Source organism: Tinamus guttatus, unplaced genomic scaffold, assembly GCF_059628265.1.
Source record: "Tinamus guttatus ecotype Peru unplaced genomic scaffold, ASM5962826v1 Tinamus_guttatus_pri_ptg000010l, whole genome shotgun sequence".
Lineage (NCBI taxonomy): Eukaryota > Metazoa > Chordata > Aves > Tinamiformes > Tinamidae > Tinamus > Tinamus guttatus.
The window spans coordinates 4263447-4285005 of record NW_028288544.1 but is presented as its reverse complement, the minus strand read 5'-3'; the positions used below and the strand labels follow the sequence as shown (position 1 = coordinate 4285005).

Genomic DNA, 21559 nt, shown 5'->3' with positions numbered 1-21559 from the left:
AAAAAAAAAAAGCATTATTCAGAGCTCAGTATTTCTATATGCTCAGATAATGCAGGTCACTGGGAGAAAAGCATTTCAATAAACGTTGTGTGTTGTTCAGACTGTGCAATTCCTTTTGCAGGGCATGGAAATTATTCCTATCGAATGCAAAGCTATGCCTTTGAAAGGAGACATCATATATTTATTTCTACTAGGGACAACATATGCAAAAGCTGTGTTAACATTACCAGCACATCAGAGAGATGACTCAGTTTCACCAAAACTGATGTTAGACTGCTATCCTGGCTGATGATTAATAATTTCACATCTAGATCTGGTTTATCATGCTAACAATCTGAAAGAAAGTCTGTTACAAATCTTTCTTTCAATGAACAGTCAAGAAAATAGCATGAAGAGTAATGACCCTGAGATACGATTTTCAGCTGCTATAGGACAATCTTTTGATGGTGATAGTGTAAAAATCTAAATACAATGGCTGTTTCTGTGATTCATGAAACCTAGAAGTGTTGAAGGGGAAAAGAATAGTAGTGTCAGGTTTGTATCACAGCTGAAACAGAGGCTGTAGTCAGCATAAGCCATGGCTGGTACATGCTTTTCTAGAAAGAAATGAGAGTAGACTCATGGCACTCTGGTGTTGCTCTGCAAAATTTGAAGAATGCCTGAAACTTAAATAAAACTTACATTTAAGTGCATTTAAGTGTTCTGCTATATAATCTGTACTGACAGACTTGCTAAAGGGAACAAATCCCCTGGCTAAGATAAGCCCACAAATTCACTCATTTGTATATAACTGCTTCCCTTTAGGGTATGGAACATCAGTGTCCCAACCATGAGTTGAGTTACTGCCTGCTTTATTGCATGAATCCCAGCAAAATGAATGACAAATGAATAAACACAGTCTCATAATAAAGAATGACATGTGGAAAAATCTTAAAGGAGGATTAAAAAAGAAAAAAAAAAAAGAAAAATGAACCCTTGTCACCTGAAGACCTATTTTTTACACTAGCGTTGCATTTATGTGGTATGTATCTTCCGTAGTATTTTGACCTGACCAATTTTCTAAGCTGTGGATATATTCCTTAATATATTCATTCTCTTGTTTTCTAAAGAATTGAAGTAAACAGAAAAATATTTAGAACAGTTCTCTTTCGAACTTCTTTTCTTATAATGGGATACATCTTAAATAAAGAGCAGGGATGATTTAACACATTTGGAATACAGATAGTATTCATGCTGCCTGATTTCATACAAAAACTTTTAGGTTTTCCCTTTTAAACTTAGGTTGAATACAGAAATCCAAGATCATTCAAACACTAGTTTTGCATTGCTCAGATATTTTCAATATCTGAAAAAAAAAAAAATCTGTTCAACTGTTCATCACCTATGAAAGAATTTCAGTAACACGGGTCAGCATCTCGGCTGACAAGGGGAGACATTGACCTGCCTGTACATGTACACGATGAGTAGAGGGTTGCAAAGAGGATATCAGGGCTTGTCAGAAGGATACTTAGCAGGACTCACAGAGCTGTTTTGGCTTAGTTAAATGCATATTAAAACTAAGAGGTGTAGGAAGACTTGAAAATAACTCACTTGGAGGAGTCTTCATCAGCAAGCTGCAGACCACAAAGACCATTAGAGATGGTATGTTTGCTAAGCTTAATCAGATAGGAGCAAAATCTGCTAATTGTGCAGTTCATTACTGCACACGCAAATTTTAGTCCACATGCATCAGACATTACTAACCAGCCCTGTAAATGGGTGTGGGAATACTTAAAAAAATAATTATATGCATTTGATTGCATAATGCACAGCTATGTTTACAGGCTGAATAATTGCACAACTGAACTATGTGAAGATATCTTCAGGCTGTTTTGTAAGGAGACAAAAATTCAAGCAGCATTCAAGCTTTGCTTTCCATTTCAAAAAAGAGACTTAAAATATTGATTTATTAAAAAGGCCTTTGATTAGAAATGTCAAGATAATATCAATAAAAACTATTAAAAGATATGATAAGGAAATACTAAACAGCTATCACTTAGCCAAGTACAGTCAGTATACTCAATGAACAGAATTACTTACTGTTCCAAAATGAGGTACAGTATGAAGTAAAAAAAAATACACAGAGAAACGATCCTTTGCCTCAGATCAAGCTATGGGCAAGGCTTAGACATGAACACATCACTGCTCATGCTTGGTGAAGACTGTTTCAAAACGTAATAACCTCCCTATTGAAGAGCAATAACCTTAACTTCATTTGAGAGAAAGCCTTTAATAACTCATTTGATTTTATCTTACCAGGTGACTTATAGGCCTATCATTCTCATGAATGAAAGGCAATCAGCTTTCCTCCCTAGAAAAATACCTTAGGAGTCTTAGGAGAATCCCACACTTCACTGGGACAAAGAGCTGGGGTCACCTTGAAAACAGGCTGGCAAAAGCCCTGGGTAGCTTATCTCTGTTTTCTTTTTCTATTGAATCCATTCTTCCAACACAAGCATATTTACCTGCAGCTACCTGAAGGGCTGCAGCCCACTCCCAGCAGGCAAAATTTCATGAAATTTTGATTCACAAGTTTATTCACATAGCATGGGACTTTGCTTGAACATAAAAGCGACTTCTGCCAACAGGCGCATGGACTCGAAAAGCAGTGCAACTCTTCTAAAAAGAGCAGATCAAAAGTTTCAGCAACAACTGATGAGGAAACTGCACTGAGGAATGCCTTGGGTTCTCCCTGGGGAGGACTATAAAGTGCAGTTTTAACATATTTATTTCCTTATCTTCCTGTGCAAATCTTACAGAAGTGCAAAATGGCTGCACATATTTAACATCTGTAAGTATGTATGCAGCAAAGACTATCAGTGAATAATAGCTAGCAATAGTCTAGGTTATCAACACCCCTCTCCTCTGCGTTCCAGTCTGTGCTTTGACTACTTCCCACTTGCAATGGGTGAATGCACCAGTGCTGGTCCCAAGCCCGTGTCGGCCAGGCGAGCACTTCTGCACCTTCCTGGCTTTGGGAGGTTAGACAGGCAATGGCTTTACATGTCGTGAACAAAACACTGGAGTATCAGAAGGAAAGAAGGGTGACACTGCTTTCATTTGCTCTGAGTTAAAATACACTTTTCTGCAGACTTTTAACAACACATGCATTTTCCATTGCCTTATCTTTTACGTACCATGTAACATTGAAGAGCTCAGGATGGTAAGGTAGCTGGATTCACATTTCTGTGATTCAATGTCCAGGTCTCCGATTTTTAGGATCAGGCGTTTTCCCTGAGGCACTTGAATTTTCTTTTCACAGACAGTGTAGTTTGGGTATGTCCCAGGGTAGTTCCTGGATGCCAGGGTCCCGCTGTCTTGGTACATCACCACATGCCCACATCCATCCCCTAGAGTAAGCAAAGCACCAAGAAGGAGAAAACATTTTTAAACAAAATAATAATGACCATATAATCTTGTCTCACATCTACACTTTCACATTTAAAAAATATTTTGTAGCATGAGACCCCAGTTATGCTGTTGCTGGAAAACAGGCAAGTAAAGTGTCATATTTCTCCCATGAAGCAGCAAAAGTGGCTGGAAACACTCACGAATTAAGATATATTTGACAACACAGTCTCTCTGGTTTTCTGTTTTATGGACCTTGCTGAAACCATAAAGATACAACCCAAAAAGTAGTAGGTAGGCTTCTTCCTTAAACATTTTTCTCCCAGTTGTCATTCCCTGTTTTGTTTCCATACAATGGAACCATCAGGGAGAAGGTAACGGAATCACACATGGCAGCGCAGACATGATTTAACTGCATAATATCACCGACCCGACTCGTCTTCCTTCCTTGTTGGTTTTCTTGCTCTGCTCATCCAACGTGCAAAGTGCGAGGGACAAAACGTGCCCAGAGAAGCGAGAATTCAGGAGGGAGCAAGAGGATGTGGGGACTGAGATGGAAAACAGGAAGCATCCACAGAGAAGGAAGCAGGCAGCCGATAAGGGACCTTGACTACTAAAGGAAGCAATCCACGGTGTCCTAGTAAATTGAAATGTCTATTTTAAGAGCTTAAGACAAATAATTCTGACAAATAAATCCTCCAAATAACAGAAAATGTTGCAGTAGTGGAACTACTGTCCTGCGTATGTGCATGAAAAAGGCAGTCACTTTTAGGTCAGTTAGAGCATAGACGCTCTTTACATAGAGGTCTTACGTATTGCTATCCTTTATTACTGCAAAAATTAAAACTAGTCCTAAAAATGTCAATAAAGAAACACAAATAGCTGGGAATTTACAACATCCTTTAAATACCCAGCACTTTGCTTCTGGGGATATTTTTGTTAAAGGTTTTTTTTTTTTTTTTTTTTTTGTTAAACTCATTTGATCTGTCCATTTTAATTACTACCTGAATTTCCTTCCACAGTCCCTAGGAGTCCCAGTTCCTAGGAGGAACAAACTTTAAGAGTTGCTAAGACTTTTTCAAGGTGAACAACTAGAAATGAAGTGTTGACAAGGAAACGTGACATGCCAAGGGGTGGGGGGAAAGTGGCACACTGCAAAAATAAGCTCCAAGCTATCCAAATTTGACTCACTACTGTGTAATTACACTGCCATTTCATGCAACTCACTCAGCCACCCTGTCACAGGCAGCAGCAGCATTTATTTTGAAGCTTTATCGTTATTACCAGCTTTGTTGCTCGCTATTTAATTCTGTTGTAGATTCACGCTTGGAATAGAGAAGAATAGGAAACAGATCCAAAACTGTATCAACATAAAACACGTTTTTTTTTTTTTTAAGCTCTCCTTGTTCGCACATTTTTCAAAATATGTCTTGTTAAGATATCCTTATCCTAGCTCTATTGATTTTTGAATGCATAGGCAAATGCTAATGATAAAAGGCAAACTGCCCTTCTGAGCAAATCAGCTTCTCAATGGGAGCTTTCTGCTGTAGGAATAAAAATGCCAACAGTGATACTGTGTACGTGCTGCCAACCTTCTGCACCCAGAGAGAGGTACGGGAAGGATTAGTCTAGTGGGGGCACAAGACACCCTTGCCGTCTGTGCAGCAGACTGATGTGTGGTAAAAAATGAACTGTGCCTGGCCTTTATTTAAACTGTATGTTTCTAATGTAAGCATTTACTTTAGAAAGGCTTAGGAAAAAAGGGATTAATTGCAATGTGCAGTTTGGCACGCAAGTTATCCTCAACGGGAGAAAAAAAAAAGGAAAGCAAACAAAAAAGTTATACAAACACAACAAAATGTCATGGAGATGAACTCTCTAAAACTCAAAAATCCTAGTGTTTGATTTCTCTTATCCTTGTTGAGTTACATTCTGGCCTGAATTACTTCCAAACAGTGTCAAGAATCCTTTGTGGTACAGAATTCGCCTCAAAAAAGGTGAAAAGACACCATGGTCCTGGTAAGACCCTAAGAAATGTACAGGTCACAGACTATTATATTCCTGCCCCAAGTGGACGGTCAAAACAGCACCAAAGGCCTCAGCCTGACGTCCTCTTCTATAGAGGTTATTCCAGGTCTTGTTCCCAGGGAAATTCCCTTTTCAAAATTTTGCTTTGAACCAGCATTGAAATGAATCAAAGCCAGAACAGCTCCTTTGTGCTAAGGAGATATTAAAGTTATTTCCTGACTTTTCGCTTGTGGAAACTGGACAGGAAAGTCATCCAAATATTCATGCTGAGAAGAAGCAAGCAAAGTGTCACCTCCTCCATAACCTCACTTGCTGCCTCCATTCTGCCCACGCACCTCAAAGGACAAGATCACGATGAAAGCTCCTCTGTCACAAGGACTGAGGTAATCTCCAAAAAGTTATGCTGAGTCCTCAGTGGGTATGGGTCCTTATAGAGAAGCCCGACTATGGTCCTGAATTTAATTTCTCAGCTATTAAGACTACCAGATCATGTTACACAGAAATTTTCTGGAAAATGCACCCTACAGGTGGAGTTGAAAGGTAACAGGGAAGGTAGATAAAAACTCGGGATCAGATAATTGTTTCAAAGAAAGATTTTAAACACAGTGTAGTGAAAAAGTTCTAAGTATAGATATACTATTTCAATAGGAAACTAGATATGACAAAAAACTCATGATAGTCTTGTTCACAATTTTCACAGAATCACAGAATGCTTAAGGTTGGAAGGGACCTCTAGAGGTCATCTAGTCCAACCCCCCTGCACACGCAGGCTCACCTAGAGCACATGGCACAGGACTGCATCCAAGCGGGTTTTGAAGATCTCCAGAGAAGGAGACTCCACAACCTCTCTGGGCAGCCTGTTCCAGTGCTCTGTCACCCTCACTGTTAAGAAATTTTTCCTTAGGTTCATGTGGAACTTTTGATGCTTCAGTTTGTAGCCATTACCTCTAGTTCTGTTGGTGGCCACCAGTGAAGATAGGCCAGCACCATCCTCCTCACTGCCTCCCTTGAGGTACTTATATATACTGATCAGATCCCCTCTCAGCCTTCTCTTCTCCAGGCTGAATAGGCCCAGCTCCCTCAGCCTCTCCTCATAGGGCAGATGTTCCAGGTCCCTGATCATCCTTGCGGCCCTGCACTGGACTGTCTCCAGCAGCTCCACATCCCTCTTGTACTGTGGAGCCCAGAACTGGACACAATACTCCAGATGCAGCCTCACCAGGACTGAGTAGAGGGGCAGGATCACCTCCCTCGACCTGCTGGAGACGCTCTTCTTAATGCACCCCAGGATCCCATTGGCCTTCTTGGCCACGAGGGCACACTGCTGCCTCATGGTCAACCTGTCGTCCACCATGACACCCAGGTCCTTCTCCGCAGAGCTGCTCTCCAGAAGGTCAGTCCCCAGCCTGTACTGGTGTCTGGGGTTATTCCTCCCCAGGTGCATGACCTAGCACTTGGCCTTGTTGAATTGCATGAGGTTTTTCACCGCCCAGTTGTCCAGTCTGTCCAGGTCCCTCTGGATGGCAGCACAGCCCTCTGGGGTATCGGCTACTCCTCCCAGTTTGGTATCATCAGCAAACTCTGTGCCTTCATCCAGGTCATTGATGAATAAATTGAACAGGACTGGACCGAGGACTGACCCCTGGAGGACACCACTAGCTACAGGCCTCCAACTAGACTGCACCGCTGATTGCCACCCTCTGAGCTCTGCCATCCAGCCAGTTCCTAATCCACCTCAGTGTGCACTCATCTATCCCACACTTCCGGAGCTTGCCCAGGAGGATGTTGTGAGGGACAGTGTCAAAAGCCTTGGTGAAGTCGAGATAGACGACATCCACCGCTCTCCCCTCATCTATCCAGCCAGTCATTCCATCATAGAAGGCTATCAGGTTAGTCAGGTTAGTTATCAGGTTAGTTTTCCACATAACATTTTGATTTTCTGTAGATATATATATTGGTCATGTCTCGAACCTCTCAGTTTTGAACTACAGCTGCTTGTCCTCATAAAAACTATAGGTCAAATGCCTCAAGTCATCTTCTTCTCTATAGACACAGGTCTTCTGGCTAGAAATATGTGTATTTAACTAGTCAACTCAATACAGGGTTTATCGGTATCACTAAGTTTTCACTTAGCCATTACTTTTCACAACTACGTTCTGTCACCCCGTTTGGTGACTTTGGCCTTGCCTCAGACCTCCAAGTTTCACCACTTCTCACTGGACTGGAGCAAAGGAAAATATTTGAGTCCAAGTTGTTCAGCAGACAGAAAGTCTTAACACGCTCAGATTTAATAAGATCTCTCCACTACACCAGGCCTTACTAAGAGCACGTCAAACACGCTTTGCAAACGGAGTTCCCACAGGCATTTGAATCACGTTCAAAACGGCAGTCGTTGGGTTGAGGGCGCCTGCTGGCCTGTACTCAGGTTGCACGAAGGCTCACGCAATGCTGGAATTACGGCTGCTTACCATCCAGATAAAAATAGTGTCTGTGGGAGATCATGGAAATAGCTCCCCAAAAACCACAGGCAGCATCTGCTGCTGCAAACACTGCACGTGTCCCTCTCACCTGGACTTTGCTTGGGCTAGTAGTGATGCATGCGCTTGAAATCAAAACCTGAAGGGCTGATTTTGAATGGCAGCAGACAGGGAGCTCTGAAAATACCACAGCCCCCTTTCAAGCACCCTGCTGCCATCCCAAATCACCTGCCTTCACACATACCTCACCCTGCCTCTCCCATGGCCTGACTTGATGTCACCAGAGACACATACGCTCCCAGGTTTGCCCTCCTCTTGCAATGGGACAAGAACTCAGGATATTACCCTCCATGACAGCAAAAACTTTCGTCAGATATTTTATTAAACTCTGTGTGCTACATGTTCTACTAAGCAGCACTTATCCTGCCAGCTACGAAACAGCTACAGAGCTTTCTATCAGTGCTCCTTCAAAAGCGTCGCTACTGCGTCCTGGCAGAAAGCTGCCTCTTCCGTCCTTCTGATTCATGTTCACCGAGCAACTAACAACCACCTTGGATTCCCTCCAGTGCTGGGAACGCTTTACACCTAAGCGCACAGCGCACGTACGTGGCTGGTCTGCACGCGCCGGCGCGCTCCTCCACAGCGCCACGAGCCGCTTTGTGCACTGCCGCTCTGCCTCTCTCCTTAGAGGCACCACTACAGTCAAAAACTAAACAGCAAACAAAAGAAGAGCATTTTCTGAAGAGCTACAACTGCTGACGGAGATGGCCAACATGAAAAATTGCCATGGTGTGTGGCTTTGCTAATTCTGCTGATAGGTAATCACCCTCCAAGAATAACCTCTCTCATTTCACTTTGCCAAGTCATGCCTTTCACATATTAAGAGATACGGTAACAACCGAGTTCAGAAAGAGCTCTGCCCCCATGCCTTACAGAGCTTCATCCTACACCCACCAGCTGGTGGGCATCCAGAGGAGTGCTCAAACCTTTCCGGTCAAGCCTGTGCTCTCCCTGCCCCCATGTATAGCAGAAAATCCCAGGGAAATCCCAGGGTGTTTTTTGCTGGAGGCCACCCTTGCTGGCTACTGTGGTCTGGCAAAACTTTAATTTGAAATGCACAGTCACAAGGACCTCCCTTGCCAACATCACTAAACGAATCACACACACCCTAAGCATAACCGCGCTTGCACTTCCAGTGCTGCGCGACTGAGCAAATTCCAGAATTAAGCACTTCATCTCTAACCTCTTCCGCAGCAAAACTAGGTCAAGAGCTTCAGCTCTTTCTGCACAGACACAAGGGAAGAAGAGGGAGGATCACCCTGCAAATGAGGCCCGTGCGGCTCCCTGTTCCGGCCAACGATGGAAATCCCAGAACTCTTCACCTGCCCGTTCGTGCATTCAGGGAGGCAACAGAAAGGAGAGGGGGCGGCGTGTGCCTGAGGCATGGCCCACCCCCTGGGCTCCAGATCTATGTTCTTCGCAATATTTTGGGAAGCCTGCAAAAAGTGTTTTCAAATAATTAAAGAAACCACTGGAAATTAAGACATGTCTCTAATCATCAGAAAAGACAGCAACTGGAATATGCCGTGACCTTTAAATAAGTATTTTTCATTATGCATCTTAAAAGAAGCCCACCAGTTCTCAGTATGCTCTACTCCAAAAACAACCCCCCTCCCCACCTGAAAACAAAACCAAAAAAACACTCCCACATATTCTGCAGAAACGTTCTTTGGATTGCACTGGATTGCATAAGGCCCCCAGCAAACATTTTAGCCCCGTACTTTAGCTGCCGAAGCCAATGAGCAGCAGCTGGGGAGCGGCAGGAGGAGGCCAGGGAGCAGGAAGGGAAGGTGGAGCGTGAGGAGGAACAAAGGGACATTGTCGCGCATGGATTTCGTAGACCAAATTATTTACTTACCGACATCAAAGGGATGCATGGGGAGAAGGAGATCATACAAACCACAGCACATTTCTCCCACATCGACACAGACGCTATTTAGCGTAATGTGCCACTTAAAGTGGCAGTGAAAAAGCAGCAAATGATCTCAAATTGGTTCCGCGGCAGGGCTATAAATCACAGATCGCTACTCCGTGCCGCGACGTCCCTGGCGGTCACGCAGGCTGCACCTCAGACCTGCCTTCCCCACATGTCCTCCCACGAGCAGGCTCAGGAGGAGCTCTGCCTCAAACACTTCACAAATGATTCTGGTGGCCACCACCAAATACACAAAATATAACCAACAACCATTTCAGCTTCCTTATTTAGCAAAGTAGCTAACAACTTTATCACTGCTTCCCCAGTGCTCTCCATAAACTAAAGAGATTTGAGATATTACAGACACACGCTGCTAGCCCAGAGTGCCTTACAGCTGTGCTGACCTAAAGGACAGGGATTTTATTGCGTTCCCACAAAGAGCACAGGGAGACTTTGCTCTTCTAGAAACCTCTCACTTAGGTAGATTTTTCAGAGGTGAAAGCCTAGCAATGCCAAGTTTTTATTTCTTTAGCTGATCAAATGGAAGAAACTGTTCATGAAGATTTATTTTTATTTTTACATCAGCTGGAAAGAGGGAATTTTTATACTCAGCATTCAGGTTTGCAACTTTATTAAGTGAGACTCATTCTATTAATTCATATAAAAGGCCCCACGCTACTTAGTTCTACTTGTGCATGAGAGTGCAGTGACAAGACAATTCATATCACCATAGAAAACGGTGTCAGAAAGGGAGAACAGCAGCAACAGCTGGACAGTCCTTGCCCTGTGAATTATTTATGAAGTTACAACATTAAGAATTTTCCGCATTCTGTAGAGAACAAGATTCTGAAATGTGCAAGGGACAAAGTTTACATAAAAATGTAGATAGCAGCTTACAGTTTTCTTGCTTTTCTTCTACTAAATATACAGAAGCAGTAAGGAAGTAAGTTTGCCTGTGCTTTCCAGGATAACTTTCTTGTTCCATCACAGTCTGTAAAATAAGTACTAAAAGTATGTTTTAGTTGTTGCTTCCCAGCCTTGGGTAGTACAACACAAAGCTAGTCTTAGAAATAAGTCACTGGAATTTGTTTTTCAGCATTCTGACTACAACAGCCTTGAGCTTGTGGGTGTGAGAAAGCTTTGATGTCTTTTCAGCTGCTAGAACAATCAAAAACAAGATCATTTAATTATTGCTTGGCATTTATCAAAAATTCAGAGGAACCACAAATGTATGGTTTTGTGAAAGGGGGACCCAAGTTGAGTTTTCAAGAGACAGGTTTCCAAAAAACCCCTGCACCGCCCCACTTGAACATGCGTGCCCACATTAAGCATTGCACACTGAGAAGATATGGAGAAGTTCAGTGCTCAAACACTTGCTGTAACCATAGGCACAAAAGAAATCCTGAAGGATGACTGTAAATAGACAGGAAATTGGCTCCTCCATTAGCTGCAAATGTGGAATAACTCAGGAACTATGTGGGCTATGGCAAACAGGTATTCCACACGCAGTGGTTTCTTTCCCATCTCTTCCACTGGGCACAAAATTGTGGGCAAAGCAGTGCTGGAGCCCTCGCTGCTCCCACGGTGCCATCCCACAGGATGGGGCACTGCGCAGCTCCTCTGGTTCTGCTGGTGTGGGGCAAACGTGCAGTTGGGTTTTTATTAGGGGCTTTTCAGGTGAGGTAGGAAATGCTAATCTTAGCTGAGAGACATACATACATATATATACATATTATATATATATACACGCAGCAGCTAACGAAATATATATATATATATATGCATGTATGTATGTATATGCAAATTGTTTGCTCTACTTTCTCCATCTGTTTTTTCCCCAAGCTCTTCTCTTTGCTGTTCTTTACTGGAGATTAACTTACATTATATTGCACTGAATTTGGACTCCGTGGAAAACATATGCTGCAAGCTCAGGGCCAAACTCCCAATACTGGGATGCACAGGAATAGGAAAATTCAAAGCAGTGTTAAGAACCAACAAAAATCTGAGGGACAAGAAATTCAGAGATATCAGAACAAAGAAAGGCCAAGGCAGAACTTCTCCACATTACAGTTCAAAACAGCATTAGTTTGGGTAAAAGGAAATATCTGAACATAATAGGATGAAACCTCATTTATATATATATATATATGTATGTATATATGTATATATATATATATATGCACACGTGTGCGCATATATATTTATATATAAAAAAAATCTCTTGTCAGCATGAGTCAGTCAAAATTGCCTTAATCAATGATTAAGGCTAGGCATTTTTTTCTTGCAAACAAATACGGCTCAATAACAAAATCAGACATTCACCTTTTTTGCCTGTATGCCTAGACTAAATATGCGTTTTGTTAGTAAGCAAGAACAGAAAACACCTTGCTTTTGTCAATCATATTATGAAAACCCTCCATTATCCCTGAGGTATAAATAACGTATTTCTCAAGATAAGATTAGCTTATAGTGAAAACAATAATTGCGATTTTTTGCCTTTGACTGAGCCAACAAGATTTCTAGGAAACTAGCTCTTTCCACAATGATTGGCACAGTCTAACAAGCAATTCCTTGCATCCTTAATATAAATGGAAGCAAAAAACAACCAGATTAATAATACGCGGTCAAAGATGCAGTCAGGCTTCCAACCTGAATATAGTACTGAGTGATATATTTTTTTTTCTCTCCTCTCATCATACCCACATTATCATCTTGCCTGATACTCATCACCACAGCATTTACAAGAATGGCAATTCAGAATCTCAGCAGAACAGCAAACTTCATGCTGTCTACAATCTGTTGTGGTCACAGCTACTTAGTGTGAACTTCAGGAAAAAAAAGTCACATTATTACTTAAGTTTTGTCATGTTGGTTGTGATGCTGTATATGATTCACATGATCATTTCTGTCAATCTCCATTCTTCTGTGACATATTAACAGGAGACTCTGTGAAAGGTATTTGCACATGCTGTAATAGAAGTGAAAAATAGTCCAAAAGAGGATGTTTCATGCCACTCTGCATACCACTCAAAATCCATATTTTTTATTTGACTGTATTTTTTTTTATTAGGGGTAGTATCTAGTAAACTTATTTTCATGCTTTGAAACAATGCAGGCAGGAGAGACTGAACACTTTCCCCTCCCTCCCCCCCACTTCAAGAAGAAGTTTCTTCAGTGTGATTTCCCAGCTTTTAATTTCTTGCAATGCAACACATTTCTACTCTGCATCTAGAAAACACGGGCATGGAATTTCCACTGAAAAAAATGAGATTAGTTTTGAAAACCCTGGCATCAGCACTTTCTGAAAATCAGCACATTGTAATATGTCATTTTAATGACAACAAATGTGAAAGTGGTGAAATACCACTAGATCAACAAATCTGACTCCGACTCCCTCTTGGTTTTGAAAACGTTATCGCTTGGGCCTACCTAGCTGCTCACTGCACATGGCGATACTCACACTATAACTTATGCACTGAATTTTTGCCTTACAGCAGTCGGCGGGAGCGCAGGACCCCATGCTCTTGTGCGTTTCAACATAAATTTCCCCTCCACTGTGCTGACACAGCAAATAAGAGATGATCTAAGCTCCTACTTTTGGGGGAAAGCTGAGACAACGGGGAGGGCACCACCTCCTGTGTGACCCACAGACCTCGCTGCCAAATCCTCTCAATACCGGGGACTTTCAGAACCTCTAAATTTATTTTGCAGGTTCAGATACATTCTTTCACTCTCCAGGCACAAAACAGACCATCTTTGTCACGAGCTCATTTTACAAACCAAGCAGAGCTGGCTACTAAGGCAAAGGAACCCGCGTGACACCAGAGCAAAGCGCATTGGGCAGCTCCAGGCAGCAGTCGCGCACCTCGGCCCGGCGCGGAGCGGCCCCAGCTGCAACAACAGCTCGAGCGCCCGACAAAGCCGCTCTGTCCGCATGGGCTCGGAAACCCACCTACGCTCCCAGTGTTTTGGGATCTGTCCTCACGGAGCTGTGAAGAAAAGTTTTGTTTGATTCCTGACAGGACACATGGGCCTTTGTGCAACGCACGGGATCGTATCCAGAATTCCCCATGTGTTTTTGCAATTTGAAATAAAGCAAATAAACACAATTTTTATTCTGCAGACATGAACATCTGGAAGATGACATCAAGATGACTTCAACATTAATGTCAAAGCGTTAAGACTGAAATCCAATAATGTTTAAACAATTTACGGTGGAGGTGTGAGAAACTCGAACATCACAGATTTAAACTGCAATGGAAACAAGGTTTCTGCAGCAGCTGTAGAAGAAACAATGTTTTGGAGCTCACCAAATGAGGAGTTGGAGCATGCGATGGAAATGCCCTACCTAGCTGCTCGGTGTCATTGCTATCAGGGCAGCAGTTTGACAGTGAGTAGTTAATACGGAGCAGCTCCAGGTCGACCAAGATGAAGATCCTAGCCATACATGAGGCTCTGGATCTGTGCTTCCAGCCCTGCCATGCTCACCTGTCCCCACTTATTTTCCTTCCTTCCTATTTTCAAGCAAGGAGCTTGAAAATAACTTCAGTATATGTATTTGAAAACAGGTAAAGCCAGCGTGGGCTGGTGACACTCTTCCTTTGCTCTAGCTGAGCAGAGCTGCCACACACATAGCTAAACACCAGCCTGATCCCATAGGGCAACTGAAGCAGGGAATAGGGCTGTGCTGAGATGGGAAACCCTGCTCAGGGAACAGCAGAAAGTCCCATTGCCACAGGGGGAAATACTCAAGAGACATAGTCTGACAAAAGAAACAACAAGCAAAGAAGGAAGGAAGCACCAAAACGTTCTCTCCACCCTCGACTTGCAAGAATCATAACAGCTAGAGAGTTATCAGATTAAAGGGGTGCCGACATCCACCTTGTGTGTGACCTTCCAGTCAACCCTACAATTTCCACTGAGGATCGGTGTGATTTGGTTCTCAATTTATTCTACAAGCAAAAATGGAGACATCTATACACTCTTAGGACTAGTCAAACTTACTTTAATTAAAAGTCACTGTTGATTGCCCCAGTCTAAAATTTCTCAATTCCATTTGCAATTCTGATCAAGTCTTTTGAGGAAGTCATACGCTCCTTCTTATGCATTGCTATTAAGATTTTTATTGTGGATAGTCAGGATCCAATGCCATTCCACTGAATCCAGTCAGAAGGATTTTATTTTGATTTTGTCTGGCTTGTTTTATTCTTAGCAGATGGCACAAGCCCATGTGTTGATGAGTACATGCCACAGGAGATCATCTGATACGATGCAGGCAGCCTCTAGCCTGCAGTGATGTCTATGCTGAAGACTTGAGTGCCCGCCACCGCTCAGGACCACAGTACGTTAACACAGATGCACTTGCAAAGCTACTAGTACCTAAGATGGCATGGAGAGATATATCTTGAGTATATCTCTACACAGTAGTGTAATTGTCCTCAAAACTGGTGCCCTATGAACTATTTTCACTGTGCTGCATACACAGCTCCAGCGGCCAAAGACAGAAGAGTTTTGATGAGTACAAATGAACGCGTTCCTGCATACGTAGCTCAACAGATAATTTGTATGAAATCTAACTCAATAGCAGTACAGGGCAGGAAATAAATAACTTCCCCGAGGCATCTTTTTCTCCCTCCTTCATCAGTGGTTCTCCCAGTTGCCTCCTTGTCTCTGATTTTGCTTAGGTTATCAGAGGGAATATTTCAAAGAGAAGCCTCGTTCTGGTCATTCACATCAAAGGACTTGGAGCTATTTATAGCAAAGTCTGCGTGACAGAAAATATGACAGTTTTCATATGGTGGGTATACACTTTTTTATGAGTCATAATTGGGAAACTGTTGCCTCTGCCTTCAGCAACTCTAGTCTGCATTCACAATGCAAGACAGAGGGAGCCAAGGAAGGAAGCAGACAGAAGGACAAAAATCCAAACAAACTGAAGATGTACCAACCATATTCCAGAAAGGGAGAGTGAAGGAGGGGGGAGAGAGAGGGTTGGCACTACCAGAAAAATTCATTGCTGTCTGCATTTTAAACTGCTGGAAATGGGCACGCAGACTGGATCCGTGTTAGCATACTGACAGTCTTTGCTACATGTTCGCTACAAGCCTCTAAGAATAGGCAGCTGAATATACCTGCCACTCTCCAGCTCTTTCAGATTTATAAAGCCTGGATCCCTTTACTACGTATGCTGCTATTGACCAACAGCCTCGCCTCAAAGCATTTAAATATCTGCTGACAAATAAAGGAAGAATAAATTCTTCCAAGTTATGAGGAGAAAGCCAGGAATTGGTTGGAAGTGTCAACAGACTCAGCAATACTGAGCACAAATTCACATTTGGATCCTGATCTGTGAATCGCACATGAACTAGTTCCATTTGTGTTTTATCAGAAAAGAAAATAAACAGCTTATAGCAAAAGCAGTGGCTTAAATCTTTTCCTAACATGATGAAACCCTCACCTGATTCCTCACCCGTCTTCCTACCAATAACCAAACTGCTGGCTAGCCCTAATAGCTAGAATTTGGGTTAGAATTCAGAACTGAAATGGGAGGAAAACTCACATTTCTGAAGATCTGCTGTCCCAAATTACGTTGTTCAATGTCTTTCTCAATGAGACCAGAATAAAAACTGGAGAACCACGAAAGGCAAAGACACTGTACTCTGGATTGCCTCTCTTCTGCCTTGAATTTGGGCTGCCAGAAGATTTGGGAAAGAGATACGAGGCAGTTGTGTTTGTGTGAGGCTGGGCAAGCAGGGAGCAAGGGATATCTTGGAGCTCTCTGCAGAGAACTGACAAATGAAACCAATGAGAGGTTAAGATCAGCGTGCAACAGAATATAAAGTGAAAAGAGCAACATTTGATTATAAATCTCAAAGTCATTTATTACTCATACACAGTCATAGATATAGTATTTGTCCCCAGGTGAGAACTACTAAGCTTAGAAATATGGCATAATTAAAGACACTTTCCTAACCACTCAGCTTTCCCTATTACCATCCTATGAATAACCAAATTCCATGTTTCACAGATGTCCTCAGACAAAATGCATCTTTAACGTGTTTAAGAGCAGAGAGAGTTGACACATTGCTCTGCATAGTCACACTGTGACTCTTGGTACAAGTCTCGCCATGAAGCAGCAAAGCCAGAGCTAGAACTTGCTCTGTGAAAGACAGATGATCTTCCTTAATTTAAAAATTAAGTAAGAGAAAAAATACAAGGCATAAGAACAGCTCCATCGTTATTCCGCCATAGTCTTCAAACTAAGGAGGGAAGCGATCCGGTCATTTGCATCATTGCTGCTGTGGAAGAAGGCAGGTTGCACGTGCAGCTCAAGAGAAGCCAGAAAACTGTACTGCTTTATTTTTAAGTCATTATATTTAAACCAGTGCAGCTTTCTCTGAACCAGCTGGTGGGAGACCCCAGTGGTGATGAGATACCAAATTAGCTGAAACTTGAGCCCGATGCACTCTGGCAGCTCTTGTGCTCCCTTACAACTTTTAAATCAAGTCAACAAGCTCTAGCAACAGGAAGTTTGTATCCACTTATCCTTATCTCCTTTCTTCACTAGTGCAACTTTATAACACTTGGTTGCTAATTTAGGGCCAGTATCAATAAACAAACACACAAATATCTACCCCCTAAAGGGAAAGATACGGGTCAAAATCTGTTCTGCTTTTGAGACACTAGACAGACTTTATCTTGTGAGTTTGAGCTTGCTCCAAGAGAACCCAGTAAAAATATTCCTATGCATTTCTATGTAGTTGATTTGATGCCAGAAGCATTTTAAACGTGAATACAACATAAGTGCCCTTACCAAATTATTTTGGAATACAGATAAGAAGCAGGACTCATATGTACTGTCACACACACACACAAGCCCAGAAACTTCAGCAAACTTACGATTTTTGAGTCTCCATCTGACACTGGAGAGAAAGTTTTCACATTCAAGACTGGTGAAGGAGGAAACCAAAAAAAACCCAAAGCACTTGGGCAAAAAGAAGAGATTGCAGGAAAGTTGTTTGGTGCATATGTGTTTCTGGTAACATATCAAGCAAGAGTCTCAAAAGAAGGAAACATATGGAAGGGCTGGAACAGCCAGGCTTCAAGGGAAAAAATAAAAGGTTATTGCATCAAGCTTAACAAGCAGAAAGGGAACCCATACCAGCTATTTCCTTCAGTGCAGGAAGGACCCCTAATATAAGCCTCCATATGTAGTAGGTGTATTTAAAATAATAGAAATAATAATAAAAAGAGCTATCAATTCACGCTAACCGTGGCGCCGAGTTTATTGCATGCTTAGTTTTCACCGCTCACTCTTCTGCCGGGGGCTGTCAGTGAACTTCTCCAAGATGGATGCACCAGGCCGTGGTGTCCCAGGGCCAGCAGGCAGCAATCCCGCCGTGGGAAGAGGAGTCAGCGGGGCTTGTAATCACACAGGAAGTGGAACTGCTGGCCACGCAAAAACACCGCGCAAACGGACAAGTACCTGGGCCGGGATTCTAAACCAGCTGTAGCAGCATTAATAAATGAAAGACAGGCTTGCGAGGTCTCCCAGAAGCCCTACAAAAGTTTCCTACAGCAAGAGCAAAGCTGTTTCTCTTTTCTCCCCAGGGAAGCAACGAGCAGAGCGGCGCTGACCCGGCGCTGCGGCCGCTTCGGGACCGGCCCGGGCTGCGGGTCCCGGGACCGCGGGGCGAGGGCGGCCCCGCCGCGGCCCCCCGGCCCTCGCCGGGACTTTTCCCCGCTCGTTGGGCTTACAGCAAACGCACACATTCATACATACATACAAATACATATATAAACACACCACCCATGCACACCCGCACGCTTCCCCCCCTAATTAAGGCGGATTAAGAAATGAGCGGTACTCACGCACCGCGAGGCCGGTCAGCGCGGTAATCCCGCCGCTACTCAGACACGGGGATCAGCGCGGGCGGGATTAGGCGGGTCAGCCCTAGACGGGACCCCCCCAGCCCCCGGGGCACTCACCGAGCTTCTCGGCCCGCGGCCAGAGCGGCGCGGAGGCGCCGAGCAGCAGCGAGAGCAGCAGCGAGGGGGCGGCCGGCGCCCCCGCCGCGGGGGCCATCGCTCCGGCTGCCGGCGCCACGGAGCGAGCGCGCAACTTCCCCGCTCCCCTCCGGCTCCTTCCTCTCCGGCTCCTTCCCGCCCTTCTCCGCGTTCTCCTCCTCTTCCTCGGCGGCGGAGCTGGGGGGCCGCCCGCCCCGCAGGTGCCTCCCGCAGGCAGCGCGGGGCTCCCGCTGCCCCTCGCGCGGGCTCCGCCGCCTCCTGCGCGCCCCGGCGCGGGGGTGGGGAGAGGAAACGGGGCCGGGAAGCGCCGCGGCTCCCATTGGGCAACGCCGAGCCCGGCGCCTCCCACGCGCGGGCTCCCGCCCCACGCGCGGGCTCCCGCCGCCCGCCCTGCCGCGTTTGCGCGGCACCCGCCCCACTGCTGCCCTGCACGAATATATATATATATATTTATATGCATATATATAGAAGGACACTGTGTTATTTTGTTCTCTAGTCCACGGAGCTTCCGCGGACACGAGTGGGGCAGGGGCGAGAGGGAAAGCCCTGCAGGCGGCAGAGCCCAGTAGCACCTCGAGTTTCCCGTCCCACTAACCTGGCCCAGGGCTTGGGCCCAGGGGAGAACTTGCATCTCGCACATGCAGTCCATTAGTGCAAGAAGCTTCCGGGCTGGTTAACCATAGTTTTTTGTTATTATTTATTTATTTATTTTAATAAAAGGAGAGTGGGGCTGACTCTCCAGGTGAGCTGGCCTCCACTTGCACCTGGGGCATGTCACGGGTGCGTGGTGACGATGTGGTTGTGAGTGCTGGTAGCCGCAGGAGACCTGTGCCTTCAACAGGCCTCAACAGTTGTCCTTTTAAAAGGAGTCCCAGGAATTCCAAGCAGTCCTTTATGCAGCCTTTGCGGAGCAGGGCTGCTCTGAGGATGCTCGCTAGCATGCGTTGCAGATGGGAAATGCTGTATTGCCACAATGAACTGTAGTCCATAAATAACTTGCGTGTTTAAGGCACAGCAGATAATTACTAGGTTTGGTAATATTTTAGAAAAAGTCAAGTTAAATAGACCTTTATTTCAACAGAGTTATTTTATAAATGTTTGTGTCTTTTTTTTGTTGTTGTTTAACTTTTCAAGCACTGTGCCCATACTATCATGTATGCTTTCTACTTTGTATCCCATATGTTATGTTCTGGGTATATGCATGTAAAACAGGTTTTTCTTTTTTTCTTTTTTTTTTGATTTTAAAGATCTAGACAGTAAGATGTAAGACACGGTGCAAGGCAGAACAGAGTGTTCATTACTGCAGCAATTTAGCAGTCAGACTAGGTCTCACCAGACCTCATCAGCAACTGCCAGCATCCCCATGACTGAAGGAGGCGAAGGTGGATCCTTTGCTTGGAGAACCAGGTGACTGAGAGACTTTTGAAAAGGAATATGGCAGGATGAGTAAAAGCAGCCTGGCCTCACACTTCATCAGAAATAATTTATTTACAAACTAGAGAGATCGAGGAGGGGAAGGAGCAAGAAAGTCAAGCTTTGCAACAACAACAAGACTGAATTAAAAAAATAATAATACAGTATTGTTAAAAAAAAAAAAAAACTGTGGTCATGTAAAATAGCTTCTCCAATACCCAATATTACTTCAAAACCTATGAATAAGAGCCAAAATAATGATAACATGAGGGAGAAGAAATAAAAAAGAAACACAAAATAAATGTTGTAAAACACATCACTTCTGAAAGAGTGACAGTTCTTGAAAAGCAGTATCACAACATGATAACATACATGGGTTTCAGCAGACAATGTAAAACAGTCAGCAATTGAAGGAATAGGAAGAAAGGTTGGAAAAGGATGAAAATAATAATGCTGGAGTGGATGATGGATTAAAGGATTTTCTGAGGCCAACCATTTCCGAGGCTAACAAGGAACACCTGGTGAAGGTAAAGAGATGTGGGGATATAAGGATCACCTGGGAAAGTTATTAAAAGAAGAGATGCTCCCTGTTGTTGCCTGTTTCTTTGTGATTTTCCCACAAGTAATAAGTGGGGATTGCACTAGGGATTGTACTGATTCACATTCTGCAAATATTCTGAGGTCCAGAATACATATCCTTTATTAACAACCGGCTTTTAGCTGCAGTTGTGGTTGTCCCTGTGCTGTTTGTCCAGGCAATGACCAGCCTGGGAAGGCCAAGGAGGTTTTCACCTGGCACGTGTCTTCAGGAGGCTCTTCAGGAAGAGGAAGATGTGCTGGCAGATGCGCGGGAAAGAAATATTCTTTCTCCTGGGTGTTAGAGGCCTGGGAAAAGCTCCTGGGATAGGTAGCTAGAGAATAATTTGCTCCTTTGTTATTTTTACTCCAACAGTTTGTAGTCAAACAATAAATCATGCTTTTGGGGTCCGGGCTGTAAAATATGTGTTTTCTATTCCTGGCTGGTAATGAAGTTGCCAGATAGAGCCTGTGTTTTTGGTCTTGTTATGCTCTTGGGACCCAGCGGGTGCTGGTGGCCCGCCCTGAGCTGTAGCAAATGTGTACTCAGGTGAAACCTCAGCACCTTTTCCAGGAGGTACGGGCAGAACAGGTTTTCTATTGACTTCAGTAAGATAACAAATGACACCACCAGCACAGTAGCTTCTGTATTATTTATTTTGTTATTAAATTCACA

The 21559-nt window shown here is 43.7% G+C and overlaps 1 protein-coding gene across 1 annotated transcript in view; it reads right to left on the bottom strand.

Annotated features, from left to right (window-relative positions):
• Window positions 1-18952, bottom strand: part of DCBLD1 (discoidin, CUB and LCCL domain containing 1) — a 43927-nt gene extending 24975 nt beyond the window's left edge. The window contains exons 1-2 of the mRNA XM_088522556.1: window positions 18856-18952; window positions 3177-3389 (exon numbers count right to left, since the gene is read on the bottom strand). Of these exons, the coding sequence (XP_088378682.1) occupies window positions 3177-3389; window positions 18856-18952 (310 nt within the window). The remainder of the gene's footprint in view (window positions 1-3176; window positions 3390-18855) is intronic.
• Between the last annotated feature and the right edge of the window lie 2607 nt (window positions 18953-21559).